We start from the raw sequence: 27,719 nt of genomic DNA, 5'->3' as shown, positions 1-27,719 counted from the left end.
GTTGCAAATGACTAGACATACTGCTGCTGTTGTTGTTATTATTGTTGTTGTTTATATGTCTGTGTTTTAATTATTATCCTTTGGTTGTGTTGTAGATGATGAGCGGTGTCGGGGAGATGGTGATGATGATGATGGTGATGATGATGATGGTGATGGTGATGATGATGAGTGGGTGCAGTGTGGGGACGGCCGCTGTCTGCCTCCATACCTCCGCTGCGACCACAAGCGAGACTGTCTGCACGGCGAGGACGAGGCCAACTGCTGTAAGTGGCAGGGGGGAAGCAGGGAGGAAGGGCGAGGCCAGATTATGTGAGTGGCAGGGGGGAAGCAGGGAGGAAGGGCGAGGCCAGATTATCTGAGTGGCAGGGGGGAAGCAGGGAGGGGGGACGAGGCCAGATTGTGAGCGACAGGGGAGCAGGGAGGGTGGGACGAGGCCAGATTATGTGAGTGGCAGGGGGAAGCAGGGAGGGTGGGACGAGGCCAGACTATGTGAGTGGCAGGGGGAGGGAGGATGAGGCCAGATGATGTGAGTGGCAGGGGGACGCAGGGAGAGAGGACGAGGCCAGATGATGTGAGTGGCAGGGGAAAGCAGGGAGGGTGGGACGAGGCCAGATGATGTGAGTGGCAGAGAGGAAGAACCAAGCCAACCTCTGTATGGGGCAGGGTGAGACGGAGACAGGGAGACGAGACTTTGCATGAGGGCATCGGAGAGAGACTGTGACATTGCAATTAACAGAGGAAAAATAAGGTGTCCCAAGGTTGCCACGTCTGCCCAGATCAGGAAGTTGCAAATGTTGACAAATTACTCATCATGATATTTACGGCTATAGAGATGGAAACCAATAGCGAGTTGTTGGTTGCCAGACACATAAGCTTATAGTAATTTTGAGAAGTGTCAGTCGCATACCAATAGGAAAATTGAGTCATGTGTTTAAGATGAAACTTGAGAGTGAATGTTTGAAAGAGGAAAGGAAAGTGAATTTTAGTCTGAGAGTATAGGAATGGAGGATATAGATGGATAGATAGATAGATAGAAAGAGACAGACAGACAGGCAAAGAGAGAGAGAGAGGGAAGGAGGGACAAAGAGAGACAGACAAACTGACAGACAAATAGATAGAGAGAGAGACAGACAGACAGACGGACAGACAGGCAGGCAGGCAAACAGAGAGAGTGAAAAAAACGAAGGCCGAAAGTCTGTAAAAAGTCGGCCGTTCCACAAAAAATTGAACAAAGACCCAAAATCAAAATACATTCTTTTTGAGATGCCTGAACAGACAGAGAGACAGATTGAGAAAGACAATCCCAGATTTGACCAGTTATGTACATGAAGGACTGAGAATATCAATTAATTCTTGCATTAGAGAGCTTGGCAGAAACGGGGGGAGGGTGTGACGGTAGACAGGTGCTGCGTGTCCACCGTTATGGGGAAGGAATGTAAGCAGAAAGTGAAGAAAAAATAAGGTGGTCATTGAAACAACCCTGGTAAAAGGAGGGAGATGCAACACTAATTCTCTCTCTCTCTCTCTCTCTCTCTCTCTCTCTCTCTCTCTCTCTCTCTCTCTCTCTCTCTCTCTCTCTCTCTCTCTCTCTCTCTCTCTCTCTCTCGACGCAATATACAACAAGGTTCCTAGGTCACCCTCGAGGTGTAATTAAGCCTTGAGTTCCACACAGCTGTCTCTTGTCCTTGCCCTTGAGTAATTATGGAGGGGGAGAGAGGGAGGAAGTTGCCAGATACCTCCCTGTTCTGTGATCCTTTAAGACTTGGTAAGACTTGGTACCACACGTCTAATCCTTTCTTAAAACCATCATCTGTAAGGCTATTGTGAAGTGAATATTACAGCAATGTGATGTACTGTATTTGGCAAGTTCTGTTTGATTTCTGTTACTCCTCGCGACTCACACCACACAACACGTCACTCATCAGGACGACTCATTCCCCTGCTGTTAATTGAGCGTATTATTTATATCAGTTTTACGCATGCTTATATCCTTGTGTGATTCACCCAACTCACGCGTTGTATAGTAACTGAAATTTAACTTCAATCCAGTCCCAGTAACGTGGACATGTCACGAGAGCCAAGTGAAAATAATATTGAATTTTTATCGCTTAAGAGAGTTCACAGAAAAATATAATGTGGACACCAACACGAATTTCAGGAGATGCTGTGAAGTTGGTTTTTCTTTTTTTCCAATATTTTCATCAATTTTTGGTTATAGCTTCATGAAATGTGGTTAGAATTTTTCTGACACCCTCTGCATAATAACATTCAGAGTAAATTATATAGTTATTAGACTCTCACTTCCACCAAGTCAATAACAATTACCTACACACTTTAATATCAATTGCAGTCATAACACGAAGGTAATTATGGAAGCGACTCAGGGTAAACACTTGCTAAATGTACACCACCTCTGCCACGTAACCAGCACACACACACACACACACACACACACCAGCCTCGTACAGTTAGGCTTCTGACTCAACCCACATTTAGGTCTCGCTTGCATCTCATTCCGCCAGACTAACTTAAGCCATCACTGGAGTCCATATTTATAAAGATTCTCTCCCGGGTTCCATGATCAAGAAGTCTCAATAGCAGTTCATTATCAGAAATCAGTGTGCTTCTCCGTATGCTATCCCCTTAATATTCATTCTCATTTGGTCGTGAGCTGAATGATAGATGGGGAGTATTGAGGGAAGGTAAAATTATAAGCAGAGAGTTCCATACACAGGTAAGCATCAGGAAAGGCTATGAATACGGGGCCTGGACTGTATTGGAGCCAGGGCAAAATTAGTGTATGTGGCAGTAATGGTGGTAATATCTTTAAGCACTGATTGCCCGCACCAGCGCGCCATTTTGCACCTGTTTTTCACCCTTTATGCGGCAGTTACCCCTACGCTAGTGCCAGAAAAAAAAAAATAAAGAAAGAAAAGAGAGAAAACTTGGAAGAAAAAAAAAAACGAATTATTCGAATATTGGTGGTCACTTTTTTGAGGGGTTAAGTAATTTTGTATCTATTTATATATCTCTTAATTGGGTAACAGTAATTTTATCTTGTGTTACGTAGTCAAGATTATCAGCAGGTTGACTTTAATTATATTTACGGGAGATTATTCTACTCAATAATAATGCACAAAAAAATATTGATCTCAAACTTTATCACAGAGTTAAAGTGACAGCGGTGACTACAAAAAATTGAGCCTACAAGGAATGGCTGAGACGTAGCGGAAATGACGAAGGAGACAAGGAAGAGGGTATAAGAGAAGGGAAACAAAAACGAAAAGAAAAGATATAGTAGATGATCTGAGCGAATCTTTTAACAACAAATGACAAAAGAGAAAAAAGAATTGTCCAGAAAAGAAGTTAGGTACAGTTTACAGAGAAGTTAGGAAAGTTAGAGTTGTAAGAGTAGCGGCGCAGTGAAAGGAATGAACGGTAGAGTGTTAGCAGAAAGAGATTGGATGTTGGAGAGAGCCAGCCAACATTTCAACCAATTTCTGAACGTGATAGCTTCGGGGTGAGGTAGACTAGGGGGAGAACGAGTGTGTGTACGTGGGAAAAAGAGAGATTTCAGTAGGAGAGAGGTGTGTTCAGATGATAAAATACAGACAGGAAAGGTTGCAGGGGTGGATGATGTGAGTGGAGAAATGGTTTAGTGGAGAGGGGTGGATAGTTAAACACTGGATCTGCTGTCTGTGTAGATGAACTAGGTTCGTGAGAGATTACAGGAGAGGTAGAAGCTATTTATTAGTGTATCCTCTGTATAAAGAAAATGGTGATAGGAGAGACTATGGAACTTTAGCGATACCTGATAGAAAAGATGTGTGGTGTATTGGCGGAAATGGTGAAAGGAAGAACAGAAAAATTGATGCGTGTGTGTGTGTGTGTGTGTGTGAGGAAGCTGCACAGAAGGAGGACAAGAGATGTGTTGATTCAGTATTTGTTACGCAGGTATGTCTGGTAGTGAAGTTCTTGGAAGAGGACGGAAGTTTGTTTTTAACATTTATATATTTGGAGAGAGTACTAGACAGAGCAGCTTGGCAGAATTATAGAGGGAACGGGGAGGTATTAGGTGGTAGAGGCTAGAGAAGGCAGATTATAGAGACGGCTGGCAGGCACTGAAGAATATACTAGAAAGTATTAGAGGTTAGAATGAAGAGAAGACATAACATGGGTTGGCAGGTAATGTAGATGGAACTAGGAATATTAGTGAGTGGAGAGGCGTATATAGAAAGAATCTTACACACAATTGAAGCTTAGGAGAGTTAGTGAATACACTTCCTGATCTGATACACCCACACTCACGCATATTATTGCCCTGGTTGTGTGTGTCGTTTTTCACGCTTGGTCACCCCCTTCCCGCACCTTGGTCTTTTCTCCTTCCCATTAATTCCACGAGGTTGAACTTCTCCCGGATACCTTTGCCAACAGTAGCTCATCCTCCACAGCTCACCTACACGCCCCTCTCTCCAGCCCCTTCCTGTTTACGGTCTGTGGGATACATTGGTTAGAGCGTTCCTTTCCCAACTGATAGAATCCGAGTGTGATTTTAGGACCGATCGGACTGGCGGACTCATTTTGTTTCCCCCTAGTCCCTATTCGGTACAGTAAGGGACCTCGATGTCATATAAACTCTCGGGTCGTGTTCTAGGGGAGGATTGAGACCTAGCATTAAAAAATAAGCAACCTTTATAACCCTCGTGCAATTGACAGGTGTTCATCCAATCATCACACCCAGCTGCCCACACCTGCTCCGTCTCTCTTATTTCTCTATCTATCTATCTACCTATTGCCAGACGCCTCAATCCCCTTTGGGGTGGCCACAAACAAATCGCCTCCAAGTCGCCCTGTCCCCCGCCATTTCACTGCCCTGCTCCCAACTCACACCCCCCTCTCTCATATACCTCTCCACCCCATCCCTCCATCTCATCCTAGGCCTCCCCCTCCCTCTTCCCCCCTCCACCTCACTCACATACACTCTCTTCGTCAGTCTTTCACCCTCCATCCTCTCCATATGGCCAAACCACCTCAGTGTGTTCCTCATAACGCTTCCTATCACATCCACATCCACACCACAACGCTCCTTTATATCCTCATTCATCAGCCTGTCTCTCCATGTGACTTCACAGGCTCCTTTTAAATAACTCATTTCCACTGCTCTCACTCTTGACTTGTGTCCTTCCAACAACGTCTAAGCTTCACTTCCATACGTTAGAGTTGGTATCACAATACTGTCATGCAGTAACTTTTTCACTTCCATGCTCACTTCCCTGTTTCTTATCACTGCTTTCAAAGAACCAGCAGCCTTTCTTCCCTGCTGTACCCTTTCAAGCACTTCACCCTCCAAACCTCCATCCTTACTCATCACACTACCCAAGTACTTAAACGTACTCACATTTTCCAATTCCTCACCATCCAACCTCGCTGTACATTCACTGACTTCACCTCTCTCAAAGACCATCACTTTACTCTTCCCTACGTTCACCTTTAGATTCCGTTTCTTACACACTCTCCCAAACTCATCCACCAAGCCTTGCAGCTCCCCTTCGTCTTCACTCAACAACACAGTATCATCTGCAAACAACAGTACAGGGAGTTTCCAGACACTATCCTCTCTCACCAGGGCCACTCCAACATCCACTACCCTACCTTGTACCTCTTTTATTACCCCATCCATGTACAGATTGAACAACCATGGAAACATGACATCCCTGTTTCAACCCAACTTTCAAAGAGAAAAATTCACTTAGTTCACCATCCACACGCACTGCAGCCTTCGCACCATCGTACATACTCTTCACAGCATTCAACAACTTCCCATCTACTCCATATATTCTTAACACTTTCCACAATCCTTGTCTATCCACCCTGTCATATGCTTTCTTCAAATCCATGAAAGCCGCATACAACTTCTTTCCCTTCTCTAGAAACTTTTCCACTAAAGATCTAAGAATGAATATCTGATCTACACAACCTCTTCCCTTCCTAAAGCCTCCCTGTTCTTCTCCAACTAATTTCTCTGTTCTTTCTCAAACTCTGTCTATAAGTATCCTACCATACACTTTTCCTATTATACTAAGAAGACAAATGCCCCTATGATTACCATACACTTCTTTTTCCCCTTTTCCTTTGTACAAGGGAATAATTAGACCTGACTTTCAATCCTCCGGGACTCTACCTTCCTCCCAGGCCAATCTGCACATCTTCCACTTCCATTCTATTACTATCTCTCCCCCATGCTTCAGCATTTCACCACACACTCCATCAATTCCTGGGGCTTTCCCCGATTTAACTTTCTTCATTGCTTCCACAACTTCTATCCGACTGATTTCTTCCTGTCTTCTCATCTCCATCCTTCTCCCAGCCATTCCCCAGCCACTTATACTCGCATTACTTCCATCCTCTACGTTCAACAATTCCTTAAAGTGTTCTCTCCATCTCTCACTTTTTCTCCCTTTTCCACTAGTAATCTACCATTTTTATCTTTCACTCCCCTGCTAACTTCACTTCCACCCTGTCTTACTCTTTTCACCTCTCTCCAGAACATTTTCTTACAGTCCCTCCACTTTACACTCAAATTCCTTCCAAATTCCTCATCCACTCTCTTCTTACTCTCTCTTACTAATCTTTTCACTTCTCTCTTCCTTTCCACATATAACTCTCTCTTCCGCCTCTCAGCTTCTTCCACGCCCCTATTTCTCATCCATTCATTGTATGCTTTCTTCTTTTGTGCCACAGCCTGTTTCACCTCTTCAGTCCACCACGCTGTTCCTTGCACCCCCCTCCGTCTTCTCTTCCTTCCACACACCACATCACATGCTGCACATATTTCTTCTGTAAATATCTTACACACACCTTCCACGTCTCCCATCTGCTCCAATTCATATTTGGCCAATCGTTCCTCCACTTCTCTCTTATACTCTGCCTTTTTCTCATCCTCTTGTAACCTTTCCACTCTCCTTGCAACTACTCCTTCCTCACGTCTTTCCCTTCTTCTATTGCTCCATCTTACTTGCATTCTAATTCTGGCCACCACCAAGTAGTGGTCAGAAAGTCCACTCCCCCAACCTCTATACACTCTTGCATCCTTTACACATCTTCGCATCCTTTCATCAACACACACATAATCAATCATTGCCTTCCTTTCATTCAGTTCACCACCCACCCTTCTCATCACTCGCCATGTATACCTGTGTATCATTTTATGCCTGAAGAGGGTATTGGCTATCACCAACCCCCTCCCAGCACAAATGTCCACTAACGCTCCCTGCTAACTTCACTTCCACCCTGTCTTACTCTTATTTCTCACATGACTTAATTCTCACCAAATACTTTGAGCTGTATTCTAGATGTTAGCCTCCTTAGCACCTCTTCCTAAGCTATTTATTCTGCGTACCGTTTCTTAACATTCCTTTTTTTGTCGTTCACTCATCCGGGCATCATCCTTTTCCTTACGATGGCAGGGTTTTAAAATTCTATCTATCTATCTATTGCCAGACGCCTTAATCCCGTAAGGGGTGGCCACAAACAAATCGCCTCCATGTCGCCCAGTCCCCCGCCATTTCGTTGCCCTGCTCCCAGCTCACACCCCCGACTCTCATAAACCTCTCCACTCCATCCCTCCATCTCATCCTTGGCCTCCCCCCTCCCTCTCCCCCAATCCACCTGACTCACATACACTCTCTTCGTCAGTCTCTCACTCTCCATCCTCTCCACATGGCCAAACCACCTCCATGTGTTTTAAAATTAATTCTTGTCTTTTTTGGACTTTTTAAAAATTAGTTCAGGTGACCCTATTTTTACTGAGAGGGTTAATGAAGGCTGTATTTACGGAGCTGCATGAACTACCCTACCAGCCACTCTGCTTTACATGTATCCAAACTATACTCTCTTCCCCCTAACCTGGCGTAAAATCACCCTCTCTCTATCTTGAATACTTAATTGTAATAAGAGGTATACACTATAATCCTAGTCACGAAGAAGTGCTATGGAAAGGATGAAGAGCCATAGTATTGCCACAGAGCTACGTGTAATTCGCTGCAAAAGGGCCAAAATCTCCCCCTATGGTCTGTTCACCTTAACCTGGTCCAGATTTTCGTCCTTTAGTAATTTCACATAGTTCAGTGACAGAAAAAGACAGTGCTGCGGCTCTACATCCTTTCCATGGCACTTCTTCGTGACTAGCACCACATTTTAGTGTTAATCTATTGCCACAACTGAGCAATGAAGCAGGAGAGATGGTATTTTTAGCCCAAGTTAGAGTGAAATGAGTATAGTTTAAAAGAATGAACTCTACTTAGCTATATCCGCGTCATTGTACAGTCTCGGACATAAATATTGATTCCCCACTTGAGAGAGAGAGAGAGAGAGAGAGAGAGAAACATATCCAACACAACACTTCCATTTTCACACACGACACTCTCTACAAACCTCCTTCCTCATTCGTACTTTGTCAGCATGCGGAAGTGTTCAGTCTATCACTATCCCTCCGAAGAGCAGGTCTAGCCATACAGTGGATTAAATACAGATTGATACAGCTACCTAAAATAAGTGAACTCTAGATTGTTAAAATGATTAGTATCATGCAATGGAGTATTAAAAAAGTATTATTCATCAGTCTTCTTCGCTGTATATTAATGCTGTATATATTATCCCTTATATCATGACACTGTGCGACTCAGGCAGGTCTCATCACTTAATGTTATCAGTGAATGTGTAATGCTATATACTAGAAAGCTGTACTGCATTGGTGGATATCCATAGATCTTTTGTTATATAATTGTGTGGGGATGCATCAGTACCAGACGGCTGTCATGCAAGGAAGGGAACGGACTAGGAGCAGAGAGAGAGAGAGAGAGAGAGGAGAGATGGAGGAGAGACAGACAGAGAACACATCATCAAATTGCCTAAGTCGTGTACTCTGGCCATCTATCAATTTCCCCATTTACCATTCGTCCCCTCCCATCGTCCATTCATAATCACATGGCCTGGGTATTGGCTGTGTCAGGAATATTTTACCTCTCACTGTTATTACCTATTATTAACTATATTTCTAAATCAATAATATCTCTTTTTGTGTGTACTGTCTTAATGAATGTTCTTCAAAGACAGTAATCATAATATCCCTTTTTATTGTGTACTGTCTCGATGTACACAGTTCCAAAAGGTACACTGGTGTAGAAGAGGTAACTGAAGATTAATGATGGTTACTGAAAGGTTACTAAGGGTTACTGAAGGCTTATGTAACCCCCTGTAATTCAGAAAGGGTCTCCTGGTCTGGATAAAATTTTCTCGAGGTCACCTAAAGATAATAAAAAAAATGAAAACAGGTCGTCAGAGTGAAAGAGTTAATTTCTGAATATGCAAAACGTGTATGCTTATTTATTCTGAATATTTTATCTGTAATATCACTTCAGGTGGCTATTGGAGATGGCTGGAAATACCTGTTGATATTACCTTACCTTGCACTCCTCTTGTGCTGGCGTCTTTCCTCCCCCCACCCTCTCTCTCTCTCTCTCTCTCTCTCTCTCTCTCTGTCTATCTATCTATCTATCTATATCTATCTATCTATCTATCTATCATTCAGCACAGCAGCAGCCATGGAAGCATTTACTTAATGGAGGAATATCACATTTCGGTAATATTTCTCATGTGATCATTTGATGCTCGGGTCATATTTCAGCGATATTACACTAATGCTTTGTGTGTTCGTTGTGTGCACTTAATAACGCTAGAGAGAGAGAGAGAGAGAGAGAGAGAGAGAGAGAGAGAGAGATTAGTGTTTCGCATTTCCTTTGCGTGAAGTTATTAATGAGAGAGAGAGAGAGAGAGAGAGAGAGAGAGATTAATGTTTCGCGTGCTCGTTGTATGAAGTTATTAACGAGAGAGAGAGAGAGAGAGAGAGAGAGAGAGAGAGAGAGACGCCTTCACTTGGTGGCACCGATTTAAGCGAGCTTCTTCTCTACCTGGTTATATGAACGTCCCTCCTTCCCTATCCACCGAAAGGAGGAGGATGGACAGCACAAGGGCAACCCCATCCTGTAGCCCACCGGGGTCACGATTGAACTAGGATTCGCATTCCCGGAGGTAAAGGAAGCTCCCTAGCACCTCTTCCTTAGCGATTTATTTCTGGATACGGCTGGTTAATATCCCTTTGTCTTTTATACAAGTATGGTGGTAGAGGAATAATGACACAGAGGAGGATTGTAAGGTAAGCAAAATAAATCGCTTAGGAAGAGGTGTTAGGGAGCTTCCTTACCCCACGAGAATGCAGGCCCAGGTCATCGTGGTGAAGGGGTTAATTATGAAGGTGATTATAGGCTGTAATATAATCCAGGTGAAATTGACCCCCACTGCCATATCATAAACACCCCTAGCGGTGTGTGTGTGTGTGTGTGTGTGTGTGTGTGTGTGTGTGTGTGTGTGTGTGTGTGTGTGTGAAAGAGAGAGAGTCTGAGGGGTCTTTATGGGGCAGGACTTGAGTGATACCTTTGACAATTATATTCTTCTCTCGCCGGAATTAAACAGTTTACAAACCTTTTTCAGTCACCCTCTAAGCGTTGAAATCTACCTGACTGCATAAGTAGCCTACGATTCGGTGTTAAGATTCACCTGACCTCATAAGTAGCCTACGATTCGGCGTTAAGATTCACCTGATTGCATAAGTAGCCTACGATTCGGCGTTAAGATTGTAACCGCATAAATAGCCTATGATTCGGTGTTACTTTGGTCTTATCTCAATGGCTGAAAAATACTCTACTTACTCAGCATTTTTTTTTCTCCCTTTGTGCTAACGTCAGACATTTTTTTACATCTCAGAGACCTTAACTGCAATAAATAAATAATAATAATAATAATAATAATAATAATAGAAACTGTCTCGGTGAACGTTTAAGCCAAGAATTAATTGATTTGTACAGTATTCCATGTAAAACCAATCTATTTTATACAGTACAGAAAACACCTGTACAAGTAGAGAGTTAACTTTAATATTTATGGCACAATTCATAATCATTCCACTCGTCACGGTGATCCAGCACCTAATTAGAATAAAATACCCTCCAGTCATTCCACCGTCGTGTCTGTCCGCGTCCACACTCACCAGGTGCCGACAGGTGTCTACCCCCCTCCCCCCTCGATCCCTCTTACCTGCCTGTCATTCCACCTGCCACGGCTTAGCTTCCACCCCCTCCATTTGCGTGTCCCCCCGGAGGACTTTTTCCATTTGCTCATATGCATAGGGTAATCTTATTTTTCACGATAGGTAGATGAATAGGTAGATAGTTATATAAATGTGTGTGTGTGTGTGTGTGTGTGTGTGTGTGTGTACTACATTTTAATATGACCCATTCACACGCACTGTATGTCTGTTATTACCCTTCCCCGTTCCCGGAGGGGCCCGGGGACGGGCATTGTTTTCACTCGGTTTGTCTGTCTGTTTGTCTGTCTGTCTGTTAACAACTTTACGAGAAAACTACTGGTGCGAATTTAACTAAAATTACAGGGATGATGGGCTATGACCTGATCAGCATATTAAATTTTGTGCCGATTTGAACCAAGACCCAGGCTGTAGGTCCAAAAAATAAAAAATAAAAATGTTTTTTCGCCATAACTCCTTTCAAATTCATCATATCGACGTGAAAGCCAAACCTAAGGGTGGATCTTTCAAATCTGCATCCTATAACATGCCTCATTACATCAGGGGGGTCACCCCCCGGTTAGCGGTATGGGGGTTGGGCCTAGAATTTCAAATGGGCATAAAATCGTCCATTTTCTCCCGATTTAATCGAAATTTTATGTGACATCTTTGACCACATATCCCGTTGTGTTCATACGTCAGCACTAAAATGACCACCGGGAACGGGTTTGCAGTGCCTTGGCAACGCTTCATGTTTTATTTTTGTCTATCTCCATACAATTCTGTTCAGGTACATGGAATATACCTGAGTCTAACCGGAATATAGCCTGCCTGACACCGATATAACCTGGTTGTCACGCTGACTGGTTATACAAACGTCCCTCAACTCCCTCCCCCGCTCCCGGAAAAGGGATGGTGAACTGAAAAAAAAAAAAGAAAGCCAGTTTCAGCCTGCAGTCCACTGGGTTGACGTCCGGATGAGCCAGAGCCACTGCAACATCATCGTTATCATCATCATCGTCATCATCATCATCATCATCATTATCATCGTTTTCATCATCGTCATCATCAAGCTACGCCCACGAATGCATAAAGAGAGAGAGACAGACAGACAGACAGAGACAGAAAAAGAACGCCAGTCGGAAAATTATCATGAGAAATTCCCTTGAAGTGGGTTAGACATCCATTCACTGATCTTTCACACTTCAAAAAAAAGCAAGAGGGAGATAAGAAAAGCAAAGAGAAGTTATGAAATTAAGGTTGCAAGTGAATCAAAAGAAAACCCCAAGGGTTTTTATCAAATGTACCGAACGAAAAATAAAGATAGGATAGGACCACTCAGAACAGAATCAGGTGACATTACCAGTGAAGATAAAGAAATGTGCTCCATCCTAAATAATTATTTCATATCAGTATTCACCAAGGAAAATCTAAGCCTGGTCCCTCAAGCAGCAAATATTTACCATGAGAATACGGAAAATATTCTAAGTAAAATAACCATTAGTAAGGAGGACGTATTGAAAGAAATTAATAAGTTAAAACCTCAAAAATCGCCAGGTCCGGACGATATATATACAAAAATTATAAAAGAAACCAAAGAAGAATTATGTCAGCCACTTTTAACGTTATTTAATGACTCTTTAAGTTCAGGAGAAGTTCCAGAGGCGTGGAAAACCGCAAACGTAGTGCCCATCTTTAAAAAGGGTGATAAATCAGCTGCGTCGAATTATCGTCCGATAAGTCTAATGTCAATAGTAGGAAAAATGTTAGAGTCAATTTTGGCAAATAAGATTAGAGAACACTTAGAAAGATTTAATCTTATAAACGAAAGTCAGCACGGATTCAGGCAAGGACGATCCTGCCTCACAAATTTGTTGTCATTCTACTCGGAGGTCTATGAGGCAGTAGATAGCGATAAAGCTTACGATGTTATTTATCTGGACTTTAGTAAAGCTTTTGATAGGGTCCCACACGAAAGGTTAGTTAGAAAGGTTCGAGCACACGGTATAGACGGCGATATCTTAAAATGGATAGAATCCTGGCTGAAAGGACGAAAGCAGGGAGTATTAATAAATGGAACTAAGTCGGACTGGGGATTAGTAACTAGCGGTGTACCACAGGGTTCAGTACTCGGTCCCTTATTATTTATCATATATATAAATGATCTAGACTTAGGAGTCAATAGCAGCATCAGCAAATTTGCCGACGATACAAAAATAGGGCGTATCATTAACTCGACTGACGATTGCCATAACTTACAAAAAGACCTCGATACATTGTCCAAATGGTCTAAAACTTGGCAAATGGAATTTAACGTTGAAAAATGTAAAGTACTTAACGTAGGCAAGACCATTGGAGATACTAAATACAGCTTAGATAACAAAGAAATTAGCAAATCGGAATGCGAGAGAGATCTAGGAGTTATGATTAGTAACGACCTTAAACCAAGGCAACAGTGTATTAATGCGAGAAATAAAGCAAATAGGGTCCTAGGATTTATTTCGAGAAGCGTGAGCAATAGATCATCTAAAGTAATACTGAAACTTTGTCTAGCATTAGTAAGGCCACATTTAGACTACGCAGTACAATTTTGGTGTCCTTACTATAGAATGGATATTAATTCGTTAGAAAATGTACAGAGAAGAATGACTAAAATGATACATGACGTCCGGAACCTGTCATATGAAGACAGACTGAAAAGACTAAGTCTGCATTCGCTAGAGAGGCGTAGAGTAAGGGGAGACTTAATTAAGGTGTTTAAGTGGATGAATGGTATAAATAAGGGAGATATTAGCAAGGTACTTAAAGTGAGCATACAGGATAGAACTAGAAATAATGGTTTCAAACTAGAAAAATTCCGTTTCAGAAAGGAAATCGGTAGAAATTGGTTTGGTAATAGAGTAGTAGACGAATGGAATAAGCTACCTAGTAAAGTAGTTGCTGCCTCTTCCATTGAGAGTTTCAAGCATAGGCTAGATAAGCATATGACAAATAAGGGGTGGATATAGAATAAAGAAAATCTTATAACCAATACTGATTCAAAAAAATTTTCTTTTCAGGTTACACTATGATAGTCTCTATTCTCCTTTCACACTTTCCTGTAAAATGTCCACGCCAGTTTTTCTATACGGCGTGGTGTTCTTTCTGACTTTTTCCTGCCGGCTTCGGCTGGAGGGTTTGGAGGGCGGGGGAGAGCCTTCTTCTTTGCTATCCTTATCTCATTCTAGTAGTTCAGTTACTCTTCTAGGAGCTGCCTAGCATGGGCCAACCGGCCTACTGCAGTTATCCTCTCTTCTTATGTTCTTATGTTCATGTCAAACGATTCACACCAAAATGTTCCCCATAATGTGTTTTAGACAGACACCATTCCCTTGACGGCAGAGTTAAAAAGAAAAGGGATGCAGATTTCGTCATACGCCTGTCCAGTGTTACTTCATCCGTCTGTTTCAATTCTTCGTCATTTATTTTGCCTCCTTATTTGTTTTGCTTACTCAGATATGCACTTCTATCCACATTCTGTCTGGCTTTCCATTCTTATTCCAGTCCCCAAACTCAGTCACAAACTCTTTTTCACCACCTAACTCACATTGCTTCTCCCTTTGTAATCATATCAGGTACCCACAGCCAATTTCACTCTTCCTTAAACACTTCCACTGCGTCCTTTCTTTTACATTCTCCTTTGACACATTAACTTTCCACTCAGACACAAGAACCAGTCTAGTTCATACGTTCCAGAGCAGGCACGAAAGCGAGATCTGGGTTCTCGGAATAGATACTACGTTTTTACTCTAACTTGGCCTAGATTTTCGCCTTTTTGCGGCTTATTTCACGAAGCTCAGTGGCAGAATAAGACAATACTGTGCTGTAGATCCTTTCCATGGCACCTCTTCGTGACTAGCATGATATTCTGACCTTGATGTACTGTTGTAACTCTGCATATAACGTGGAGAGAGAGAGCTAGTTTAGGCTAAGTTAGACAACAAAGGTAGTTAGTTGTTTAGGTAAGGAGATTCACGGGCCACATCACCCACTCGCTTCAAGTTACCATCGCGTCACGAAAGGAATACCTGGGTAATGTTCGTTTACCCCCTGCCCCAAGGTGACCCGCTATCCCCATTAAAAAAAATAATAATAATAATAAGAAGAAGAATATGTGTAAAGAATTGTGTCTGTAGAAATCACAGTCTGGGCTTTGATTCTCTGCAACTGCTGATGAATGCAAGTACCACAAAAGATGAATAATACTCTATTTATACATAATTTATAATGGTATGGTATATTTGCATGATTATACAGTGGCAGAGAATCATCCAGAGAGGTGTATAATCGTGGTATATATTCTTTCCCCTTACCCAGCAGGCCCTTCACAGGAGCTAGGTTACAACTCGCCTTCGTTACGCCTCCCTCAGTACACCCGTAAAAGCTTGTAATCTGATACAACTTTTACAGAAGCTTCAGGACAGGATTTCAGTGGCGCTCCGGGGTGATAGCCGCTCTGAATCGTATTACATCTTTCAGCAGGCTCCTGTAACTCACTCTGAACTGAATGAAATCGTCTGAAACACAAGAGTTATGCTGGCCATGAAGGAGTTGATTTAAGGATTAGTGTGCAAGGAATATATATACCTGACATTCAATTAGGCTTCGTCGCTGAAATTCTAAGGTGGTTCTGAGGATACCCTTATATCCTACCCATTGCCTCATATCCACCTCATATCCACACCATAGCCTCATATCCACACAGTAGCCTCATACCCACCTCATACCCACACCATAGCCTCATATCCACCTCATACGCACACCATAGCCTCATACCCACCTCATATCTACACCATATCCTCATATCCACCTCATATCCACAACCACAGTCTCATACCCAGCTCATATCCACACCATACCCTCACATCCACCTCATATCCACACCATAACTTCACATCCACCTCATATCCACACCAAAGCCTCATACCCACCTCATATCCACACCATAGCATCATACCCACCTCATACCCACACCAGCCTCATATCCACCTCATATCCACCACCACAGCATCATACCCACCTCATATCCACACCACAGCCTCATATCCACCTCATATCCACACCATGACATCAGGAAACTCGTCAGCTAATTAAAAACGCTTGTAGCAGAGAAAATCAAATGCTAAACCTGCTCTCTTGTTGAAACAGTAAAGTATTTTAAGAAAATTACATTTTTTGCAGGGTATCAGGGTAAATATAGATAGATAGATAGATAGACTGATTGATGGATAGATAGATAGAGAGTTTGACTGGCAGATAGATTCATGGTTTCCACAGACGGTTTTATTCAGCTCACCCTCCCTGCCACCACCTTCACCCTCCCTGCCACCACCTTCACCCTCCCTGCCACCACCTTCACCCTCCCTGCCACCACCTTCACCCTCCCTGCCACCATCCCTCATCCTCCCTGCCACCACCCCTCACCCTCCCTGCCACCACCCCTCATCCTCCCTGCCACCACCCCTCACCCTGCTTCCCACCACCCCTCATTCTCCCTGCCACCACCCCTCCCTACCACCACCCATTCCCCTATCCTACCACCACCCACTTCTCTCTCCTGCCACCACCCTGCCAATCCCCCCTTTCCTCCCCTGCATTCCTCTTCCCATCCTCCCTTCTCACCCTTTTTCTAGGCTGTAGGTAGGCAAGGAAAAAACATGTGAACTTTATAATAGACTTGCAGACCTTTTTAGTAACTTTTTTTTTTTTTATCAAGGACCGACGAAGGACCAAAGACTTAAAATACATAAAGGTCCAGGTGGGGATTAAAAAACAGTGATTATATTAACGTGATATAAAGTCGATTCGTCCAGACCTGAAAAATGTCCTTTATTTTGTGGTCACCAACGAAAAGAAAAAGAAGTACGTTCAAGATGTGCATAGATATTAATGATCTTTTTGCTAGGAGGATTTATTGACATTATTCATTCTCTTCACCAGGAGGATTTATTGACTATTCATTCTCTTCACTAGGGGGATTTATTTACTTTATTCATTCTCTTCACATGTGGTTTTATTTAGGTAAAGGAAGGCTTCTTGAACTGGATGGGATAAAACACGGCTTTATTAATCCCTTTCACTAATCCAAATCATTCAGAGGTTAATGTTAATCTGTTGCTAATCCGGCAGAAGCTATCACACCAACAGATTTGCGAATTTTATGAATCAGATGAAAAATGTATGGGATAATTATAGGCCAGGTTGAATGCTAAAGTATATACAGCCAGAGGAAGGGTGTGCACATTCTAAATAAACCACTATTGCCACAGACACGCGAAGATTCTGCTTATATGCAAAAATATATGAATTAAAACGAATACTCAGAGATCAGCACCTATATATGAAACAAAATAAGCACTCAGAGTTCCTCACCTACTCCCTTCACTAGCTCTAAGGCCCAAATATCTGCCCTTTACCCTGTGTCCTAGACCTTCCACAACTATCATAGAAGGATTTAAGTAACACAGAAGAGAACAGTCAGGTGTATGGAACAGAATGAGTCGCTTAGGAATAGGTGTTAGGGAGCGTCCACCGTCGACCAGAATTCGTGGCCCGGTCTTCTTTAAGTCTGAAGGAAATCGTCTCAAGGAAAATCGTCTGGAGGAGATAGTCTGAAGGAAATCGTCTGGGGTAAACTAGAATAAAATACAAAGCACGTCCGCAGCTTGAAGGGGTTAGATTCATCAGTGCTGTGACGTCCTGTATTTTGCTGCTCCTCCAGACGATTTTCCTCAGCTTCTAATTTTCCTCCATCTTTCCTCCTTCTCCTCCATCCTTCCTCTTCCTGTGTCTCCATGCTTCCTCCCTCAGTACCTCCATTTCTCATCCTTATCCTCCATCCTTCCTCCCTCAGTATCTCCATCTCTCATCCTTATCCTCCATCCTTCCTCCCTCAGTATCTCCATCTCTCATCCTTATCCTCCATCCTTCCTCCCTCAGTATCTTCATCTCTCATCCTTATCCTCCATCCTTCCTCCCTCAGTATCTCCATCTCTCATCCTTATCCTCCATCCTTCCTCCCTCAGTATCTCCATCTCTCATCCTTATCCCACATCCTTCCTCATCCTGTCTCCATATCTCCTCCCTCAGTACCTCCATTTCTTATCCTTCTCCTCCATCCTTCCTCATCCTGTCTCCATATCTCCTCCATGCCGTCTGTCTGCTCCATCACTACAGCCACATACCTTTTTCCCAACTATCATCCAGGGTCATAATAATTAGCTAACAACTCATTAATAACTACCCCCTAATTGCCCTTTCCAACTGTGATTATTAGATATTTTAGCCATAACTTCAGCAAATTATTCTCTTCATGACTTCAGGCTAAAGTTAATTACACGTTGATAAGGTAATTAATGTAATATATCTGTGTGTGTGTGTGTGTGTGTGTGTGTGTGTGTGTGTGTGTGTGTGTGTGTGTGTGTGTGTGAAGTATAACGCAATTTTTTTTTAACGATTTAGACCAGACTTGGTGGTAAGGTGGAGGGTAAGCAAAGGATGAAATAGAGAAAACTAGGTCAGAGGTCAAGGTCACAGGGAAAGGTCAATGCAGTTTTTGATTCACATTAATAAATCGCCAAGGAAAAGGTGTTAAGGAGCCTCCTTACCCTACGAGAAGACGAACCCTGATCATACTGAAGAGACCCGTATTCTCATCGGATGAGGAAGCTCCCTAACACCTTTTCCTAAGCGATTTATTTTGTTTATTACACCTTCTATGTTATATAAATCCTTCCAACATCTCCATACTCTACGTAAATCACGTACAAAATGATATCCAACAGACGTATCCGGAAATGAATCGCCAAGGAAGAGGTGTTAGGGAGCTTCCATATCCGACCCATTTTGTCACACCTGTTCCACGCACCTGCTCACCTTCCCCGACACCACACACCTCCCGTCACCTTCCCTAGTCCTTTACTCTGCTCCTACGTCCACCTCCATCCACATTATTTCTCATTTTCGCTGGACATTTATGCTTTTTTATGGCCATACACTTTCATCCAAGACAATATTAATTTTCTTTAGAGCACATTCATTTTCCACACTGCGTCACTGTCCCACTTTCCCCATCCTTTCACATGACTCCTACCCAACCTCTTTCATCCCCCCTGGCAGTCTCTCCCCCTCGCACCCTCCCTCCCACACCTCCCTCATCTTCCCCTCAGCCGTTTTTTCTCAACGCCCTTATTCGTTCCCTCCTCCATCCCGCCATTAACCTTTGCAGCCTGTCTTGTCTCGTGTGTGCAAAAGATAATCCTGTTGACCGAGGCGTTTTATTGATTTCTTAGGCTCACACCGACTCTCTTTCTTTCATCCGCTTATACTGACTCACCTCTCTTTCCCTCACTCACACCGACTCTCTCATAATCACACCCACTGCTTCACTCTCTTCCTCCACGCCTCATCTTCTGTTTTATTCACACCCACACACCATCATTCTCTTTTGTGCCCCACTCCCACACCGTCTGACTCTCACTGCCTAACTTTTTAATTTTGTCTCGCTCTGACACCGCCACACACTCCCACACCCACTCTGTCCAGCACTCTTTCACACACACACACACACACACACACACACACACACACACACACACACACACACACACACACACACACCATCACTCGTTCCTCGCAGCATTTTTACTCGCTTTCTCTCCCTTCTCGGTCTGCTTTCGTCTCTCCTTCCTCCTCCTTCTCCTCCTCCTCCTCCTCCTCCTCCTCCTCCTCTTTCACATTACTTAATCTCACACAGCCATTTCTTATTTTACCTTTCCACTTGTATTCATTTGTGTTCCATTATCCAGTATTTCTCTCCGTGTTCACTCATCTCTCACTGCTGCATCTTTTTCAGTGTCTTATCTTTCCCTTTTTTTATATTTCCTTTTTTGATAAGTATTCCTCTTTCTTTTCTGTTACATTTTCTCTTTCTGTGTACCCACGGCTCACTGCCACATCTCTCTCGTCCTCTCACCTTTCCCTTATTTCTTTGCCTTCCTCTCACTGTCGCTGGTAACATCATGTATGCATTACACTCCTTCACTCGCCACTTTTCTCCGACACTCCCTTTGCGTCCCACTTCTCACCATCTTTTTCTCTCCCTGCCACTCTCTCTCACCCTCATTCGTGTCACAACCTGTAGAAAAGTATGAGACAGATAGAGAACTGAGTATGGTATTTCTTCATATTTTTTCCATTAGGCATAAAACTCTACATAAATCAAGAAGTTTTAGCATAGTTATTTCTTCCGTCAAATGTACCCAATAGTGAGGTCAGCGATGGAGACTCTTCCTCTAAATTCAATCCTATATTCGGGCTTTCAGTGTAGATGTATAGCGTAACTAGTTTACTCCAGCAAAGAGCCTCTCATTGGACCAACCGACCTCACACTATCTCCACTTAGTCCACTCTGAATCCAGCGGGAGATACAGTGAGTAAAGATAGTGTAGAGAGTGAGGATGATGTGGATAATGAGAGAGGATGACAAGGAGGGTGAAAGATACGGCATATTCAGTAACCAAAGTTTTTACCCTTCCCCTAGGAGTCCAAGTTACAAAGAACCCATAACCAAATAGATGCACTACAGTTAAAACAGTGAGGGAGGAAAGGAGGATTGGGGACTGCAGTTTGTCATACACCTCGTCCTTCAGTACCCAAGGCATGAACTTACTCCAGACATGTGAAGGAGGGATCTGTGACTATTTGTACACTGTCTAACCATAACTTCTTATCATTTAATCCTACCCCTGACTGGAGGAAGGTCATAGTCAGGGTTCGGCACCGAATGGAAGCCTGTTGTCCATTGTCAATTCAGGAGTTCGAAGCTTTGATAAGTTGGGTTGCAGGATGACACTGTTTCTCCTGGTTTTAGAGAAGCTTCGAACTATCAACACAAGGTCTGCGGTCATTGTGAAACTTTGTCAACAGCTTCCTTTCAACCCGGGATGAGGATAGAGGATAAGTGGGAATTATAACTCACGAAATTTCTTCCTTTCATCACCTTTAACCACCCACCTCATCCACCCTCCACTCTTACAGCCACTTCTACTCACTCTCTCTCACCCCTGTTACCTTTCCTGTCCCTTACCTTTCTCACGTGCCCCTGTGCCCATCTCCCCTCACCCTTTCTCACGTGCCCCTGTGCCCATCTCCCCTCACCCTTTCTCACCTGCCCCTTACCTGTGCCACAGCGGTGTTGACGTGCGATGCTGGTGAGTGGCGGTGCGGCAGTGGTCAGTGTGTACCGCAGGAGGCTCGCTGTGACCGCACCTTCGACTGCCACGATAAGACCGATGAGCTTGGATGTGGTGAGACGCAACACTGTCTTATGTTGTGTTGCATCTAGTTACTTAAGTGTTGTTAGTTACCTGTGTGTTATTTCTTGTCACCTGTGTTCTGTTCCAAGTTGCATGCGTGTTCTGTTCCACGTTGCATGCGTGTTCTGTTCCACGTTGCATGCGTGTTCTGTTCCTAGTTGCATGCGTTTTCTGTTCCAAGTTGCATGCGTGTTCTGTTCCTAGTTGCATGCGTTTTCTGTTCCAAGTTGCATGCGTGTTCTGCTCCTAGTTGCATGCGTGTTTTTTTGCCTAGTTCCATGCGTGTTCTGTTCCAAGTTGCATGCGTGTTCTGTTCCAAGTTGCATGCGTGTTCTGTTCCTAGTTGCATGCGTGTTCTGTTCCTAGTTGCATGCATGTTCCAAGTTGCATGCGTATTCTGTTCCTAGTTGCATGCGTGTTCTCTTCCCAGTTGCATGCGTGTTCTAATGACGTGTGTGCTCCCTGTTTTCTTACTTTAATTTCGTGTTCATTCGTGTTCCGAATTTGAAGACTTGGAGACTTTTTATTCGCAGTTACTAAAGTCTGCTGTGAAAAAAACGTCATTGGCGTCTCCCTTGTTGTCTTTGTACTTACGGCTTGTCTTCATTCTCTTATATTAATGTTTATGGATGTGTTTAAGTTCTGGCTGTTTAAGAAGCAAGTTTATAGCCCTTCCTTCCTCCAAACAACCAAGCAAGCAAACAAAACATCTAGGAAACTAAGGAAGAAAGCTGCATCTCTTAGGCATTCTTAGATAATTACTAGATCCCTTCGGCAGATTAGCACAATACTTTTAGAGGTAAGCAAAGTAAATAAGATGCTTAATTTTTTAGTGTGGGAGCTTCTCGGAGGGGCCCAGTCCTTGAGTCACTTCCTAAGGATTTTCGACGCGAGGTGTTAAATTTCCATAGACTTACTGAAGCTTTTTATTTCAACCCCATCACTACGAGAACACCATCATGCTGTAACACCTCGGGGTTCTAATTCTTTCTATACCTAACCCATTCTCTCTCTCTCTCTCTCTCTCTCTCTCTCTCTCTCTCTCTCTCTCTCTCTCTCTAGGGTAATGGTCATATTTTTAATACTGGATCAAATCAGCTGAAATCTATAGTGTTTTTGCATACAGTCTAATAACACTTTGCAAATAATGACAGAATTATATATCAGTTTGTAATTATGAAAGGGGTATTATTATTATTATTATTATTATTATTATTATTATTATTATTTTGCAAACTTAAAGAATGTATTTTTAACACCTCCAATAAACGATCTGAAAATAAAAATGTGGCAGCCTTTACTTATTACTGCAAATATATGAAGGAAGTTTTTACAGTAGACTTAAGAAGATTTGAGCTGAGGTCTTACGTGTACCAAAGGACAGACTTAAGAAGATCTCGAGGAAAAGAAACTTAACAGAGATGTCGCAAAATATCAAGACGCTGCGTAAGCCTCCACCAGGTGACCAAGGCTTCCCTGTGCTAGCATGGTCTGGGCGTTTAAAAATTATTCTTAAGTAGTAGTAGTAGTAGTAGTACCACCACCATTATCATCATCATCATCATCATCATCATCATCATCATCATCTCTTTAAAAGTTATTATCGTTGTTTATGTTTTTCCCATTTACCATGTCGATTTAAATTCTTCATCTTTTGTGTTAATTATTCTTCCTTTTTCGCTTATTGTCCTTCTATACCTCTCTCTCCACGCGTGAGTCTTTGTACTGGTTCTGTCCCTGTTTCAAGACCTCTCTCTGTTACCTACCTGTTGCCTCCCTCCGTTACCTCCTTCCCTCTACCTCTAATCTGTTTTCTTACCCAGCCTCACTCGTATGATACTCTTTATATTACCTCCTGTTACTCCCCCTTTGTACCCTTGTATTCTTCTGTTGCTCCGTTACTTTTCCGTTACCTTCCTCCTGTTACCTCCCCCCGTATTTTTCCCTTGACCTTGTGACCTCATGCTCTGACCACCGTGACCTGCCGTGGCCGTGTTTGACCCTACTGGTGTGGTGATGTGGTGGTGGTGGTAGTGGGCAGTTGTGCAGTGGAGGTCAGTGTCTCCGGGTTAGATGTTACCTTGTTCCTTCATTTTTTTTCTCTGTGACCCCTTGACCCCTGCCGTGACCCTATATGCCATCCCCTCCTACAGGTGGTACAGGTAGTGCTGGTGTGGTGTGGTTTGGTGTGGTGTGGTTTTGATGAGTGGCAGTGTGGTGGTGGTACATGCTTCTGTTAGTCTTTCATTTTGCTTCCTAACTCTGTGACCTCCTCCTGTGACACGGTGTGGTGCCTTTACAGGTGGCGTTGGTGTGGTGGAGTGTGGTGGTGGTGGTGGGCGTCTGTGTGGTGGCGGTCAGTGATTTCTAGTTACCTTTGACCTTGTTACATCCCCCTGTGACCTTCCATGACCCTGTGTGGCGTCCCCTCCTGCAGGTGGCGCTGGTGTGGTGGTGGTCAGTGTTATCTTGTTACCTTTGACGTTGTTAGATCCCCCTGTGACCTTCCATGACCCCGTGTTTCTTCCCTCTCCCGCAGGTGGCGCTGGTGTGGTGGAGTGTGGTGGTGGTGAGCGTCGGTGTGGTGGTGGGCAGTGCATCCCCATCAGTCTCTGGTGTAACTGGATCACCGACTGTCCCGACGCATCAGACGAGAGACACTGCCGTAAGTACCTCCCTCAGGACTCACTCATGCTCTGCTGTCTGTTGGACGTAGTTTTTTCGCCAGTGTAGCTCGTGATGGTGAAGCAGACAGATTTTGTTGCTTTGGAGAGTTTTGGGAATATTGTACAGGTTTTATTGATATGTAAATTTATGAAGGTAATATGATATAATGAGTAGCTACCTATGTTTATGTTGTTTGTTTATGTCTAACTCACACAGATGTAATGGAGGGCTAACTGCGCTCTGTCCACTTGACCTGCAGTTGACATCACTCCTTCTTACACTCATCTTTCTTGCTAAACTATAAAAAGAGATTACCACTAGATGTAAGGAAATTAGGATAGTTATATTGAAACTAGAATATTAACTAGAATATCAGAACTAGAAATATGATGCCGGTCACGAAAAAAGTATTTCGAGAAAAATGTACAACCATGTTATTTTCTTTGCGTCTTTTTTTTATGTTTATTTATTTCCTTCATCGACATTGCATCGGTAACCTTCGTGAGAATTATTAACCCATTCACACCAAGGACGCAATTTCAAAACGTGTTCTGTCCTCATAATTTTAACATTAGTAGGCTTTTCACACTGGAGTTATGAGGTACAGATTTCATTAAGCCGATCAACACAAGGTCGTCCCTAACCCGAATATACAGTAATGGAAAGAGAGAGAGAGAGAGAGAGAGAGAGAGAGAGGAAGGGGGGACAGACAGGCCATGTATAGGTAGGGTGGGTTGTGTGGCAAAGGATTTATATACAGCGACGCAGCCACGGGGGGCCTGGGGGAACCGAGCCCCCAAGTTAGAGTGTGCCCTGACCTCAATGCTTAAGAATGTGACAGTTTCAATATCTGTTGTGCTAGATACTTTAAAAGGATATAGCGCTGTTAGCACACTGGATATAGACATTGAATTTAGCACATTGGATTTAGCACACTGGAATCAGCACGGATTTAGCACATTGAATTTGTCTTACTGGATTTAGCACTTTAGATTAACGCATTGAATTTAGCACACTGGATTTAGTACATTGGATTTACCACACTGCATTTAGCACATTGAATTTAGCACACTGTACTTAGCACACTGGATTTAGCACATTAGATTTAGCACATTGGACTTTACTTGAAAGTGAGCACGTACACGGTGGGCCTAGTGAGCCACACAGAATCGAACCTGGCTCCATCCTGGCACCTGACCCTCACCCAGATTTGAGACCTGACTACGCCACTGGTAATATATAGCGTTTTACGGCTGCCTCTATCGTAAGTCAGGTCATGCGGCCTCACGGGTCAGGTGGCGAATCCTTGGGGAGGTATGTGTCTCCGTCTGACGTGTGTGTGTGTGTGTGTGTGTGTGTGTGTGTGTGTGTGTGTGAGAGAGAGAGGGGGGGGAGGGAGAGAGAGAGAGAGAGAGAGAGTACACTTCGATCACGTCACTTCACATGGCAGGTGGTGAGCCCTGTGGGAGACATGTTTTTCTGTGTCAGAGAGAGAGAGAGAGAGAGAGAAAGACAGACAGACAGACAGACAGAGAGATGGGGGCGAGGGTGGAGGGAGAGAGAGAGTGAGTAGGATTATGAGTGAGAGTGTAAGTGTGATAGAGAGTGTGGGTGTGAGAGCTGAGGTGTGCATGGTGAAGTGATACCTCATTAAACTAGTGAGGTCATAATCTGTGACCTTCATTCTTGACTTCTTTTTTTTTTAGTGTAGTATCAGATCCCAAAATTCGTAGGTATAGAGAGACTATATGAAAAAATATATATATATATGCTCTTTATTCAGCTGATCCGTTTCTCTATTATTATTATTTTTTTGTCCGATTCGACGGTAGCAGCATCCAAAATCTTAACTATTATTTTCTTTATCTCGTGTTTGCATTCTCTTCAGGCCTATAATGTTAAGAAGGATGGGAGGGAAGGGAAGAAAACTGAGAAGAAAAAATATATAATTGTAATTTTGCTGGGAGTCTCATGAAACTTTTGGCAATATTTAGAGTGATCTTTCAAAAAATGTATAGTTGTATAGGTGAGGGGGGGATTTCCAGGTAACCCCCCTCAAAAAGAAAAAGAAAAAAGATTGAAAAGAAAACTCCTGGATGCTTCACTGGAACTAATCAATAGACAGGTAGACAGGTAAAGATATTCATAGAAGGAGAAAGACACGTGCGACCTGCGTCAAAGTGCGTTACCTGCAAAAGTGCGTTACCTGCCAAAGTGCGTTACCTGACAAAGTGCGTTACCTGGCAAAGTGCGTTACCTGGCAAAGTGTGTTACCTGCCAAAGTGCGTTACCCGGCAAAGTGCGTTACCCGGCAAAGTGCGTTACCTGCCAAAGTGCATTACCTGCCAAAGTGCATTACCTGCCAAAGTGCATTACCCAGCAAAGTGCGTTACCTGGCAAAGTGCTTTACCCGGCAAAGTGCTTTACCCGGCAAAGTGCATTACCTGGCAAAGTGCTTTACCCAGCAAAGTGCGTTACCCGGCAAAGTGCGTTACCTGCCAAAGTGCATTACCTGCCAAAGTGTGTTATCTGCCAAAGTGCATTACCTGGCAGAGTGCGTTACCTGCCAAAATGCGTTACCTGCCAAAGTGTGTTACCTGCCAAAGTACGTTACCTGTCAAAATGCATTACCTGACAGTGCGTTACCTGCCAGAGTGCGTCACCTGGCAAAGTGCGTCACCTGCCGTAGTCCCGGCGGGAAGTGGTGGGAGGTCGGGCGGGCTGTCAATTGTACCCTGGACGTCGCTTCTTCTCGTGTCACGTCGCCAGCGGGATCAAAGGCCAGACATCTGCATCTCCCGCCTCGAGTAAATGAAGGAAATTTGGGTCCATATCACAAGGTTTAACCATTTCCATCAGTGAACCTCTTTGAAGTACTTGTGAGGGTACTTTTGGGTTCATATCACAAGGTTTAACCATTTCCATCAGTGAACCTCTTTGAAGTGCTTGTGAGGGTACTTTTGGGTTCATATCACAAGGTTTAACCATTTCCATCAGTGAACCTCTTTGAAGTGCATGTGAGGGTACTTATGGCACGTATTGGTCTTGAGTCCGTATTCTCTTGAGTTAATGAACCTCCTTAACTACTTTTCCTCACCGTTTTTTTTTTGGATGTGGCTGGGGGGAGGCAGAATGGGAGGGGGGAGGCCGAGGAAGAGATGGAGGGATGGAGTGGAGAGGTACAGTCGCCAAACTTTCCACCTGGGCCACCCAGCCGCGAGAGGTAGGTAACGGGAGCTGGCAACAGTGTATCTGTTTGTTCTTGCGTACATGCTCGACGAAAGTTCGGATCATCAACTCTCTTCGTCTGTAGTGAACCTCAGTCAGAGTCAGAGTTCATCCCATAGATGGCTGGGTACGTTGTTGGGTGGAGAGAAAAATGTCTCAGGAGTAAGGCGGCTCTCCCATCGGCTCAGCCAGTTGCATGAAACTGGTCGCACGGAAAACTGTGTGCCATAGATCGCGCTGACCAAGGTCAAATAAATATGATTATTAATTATATAAGGTAATATATATAATATGATATAGATATATACTCTTATATATAATACAATAAT

The 27,719-nt window shown here is 43.4% G+C and overlaps 1 protein-coding gene across 1 annotated transcript in view; it reads left to right on the top strand.

Annotated features, from left to right (window-relative positions):
• The window catches only part of LOC145414035 (G-protein coupled receptor GRL101-like), a 189,767-nt gene that overhangs the window by 80,576 nt on the left and 81,472 nt on the right, over window positions 1-27,719 (top strand). Inside the window, exons 7-9 of the mRNA XM_080283601.1 lie at window positions 179-263; window positions 21,370-21,486; window positions 24,035-24,157. Coding sequence (XP_080139727.1) covers window positions 179-263; window positions 21,370-21,486; window positions 24,035-24,157 — 325 coding nt within the window. The remainder of the gene's footprint in view (window positions 1-178; window positions 264-21,369; window positions 21,487-24,034; window positions 24,158-27,719) is intronic.

This window comes from Coenobita brevimanus, chromosome 98 (genome assembly GCF_032717465.1).
Source record: "Coenobita brevimanus isolate Jiangsu-jjx chromosome 98, ASM3271746v2, whole genome shotgun sequence".
Taxonomy (NCBI): Eukaryota; Metazoa; Arthropoda; class Malacostraca; order Decapoda; family Coenobitidae; genus Coenobita; species Coenobita brevimanus.
Note: the sequence above shows the minus strand (reverse complement) of the source record. Positions and strands in the feature narration are given on the sequence as shown.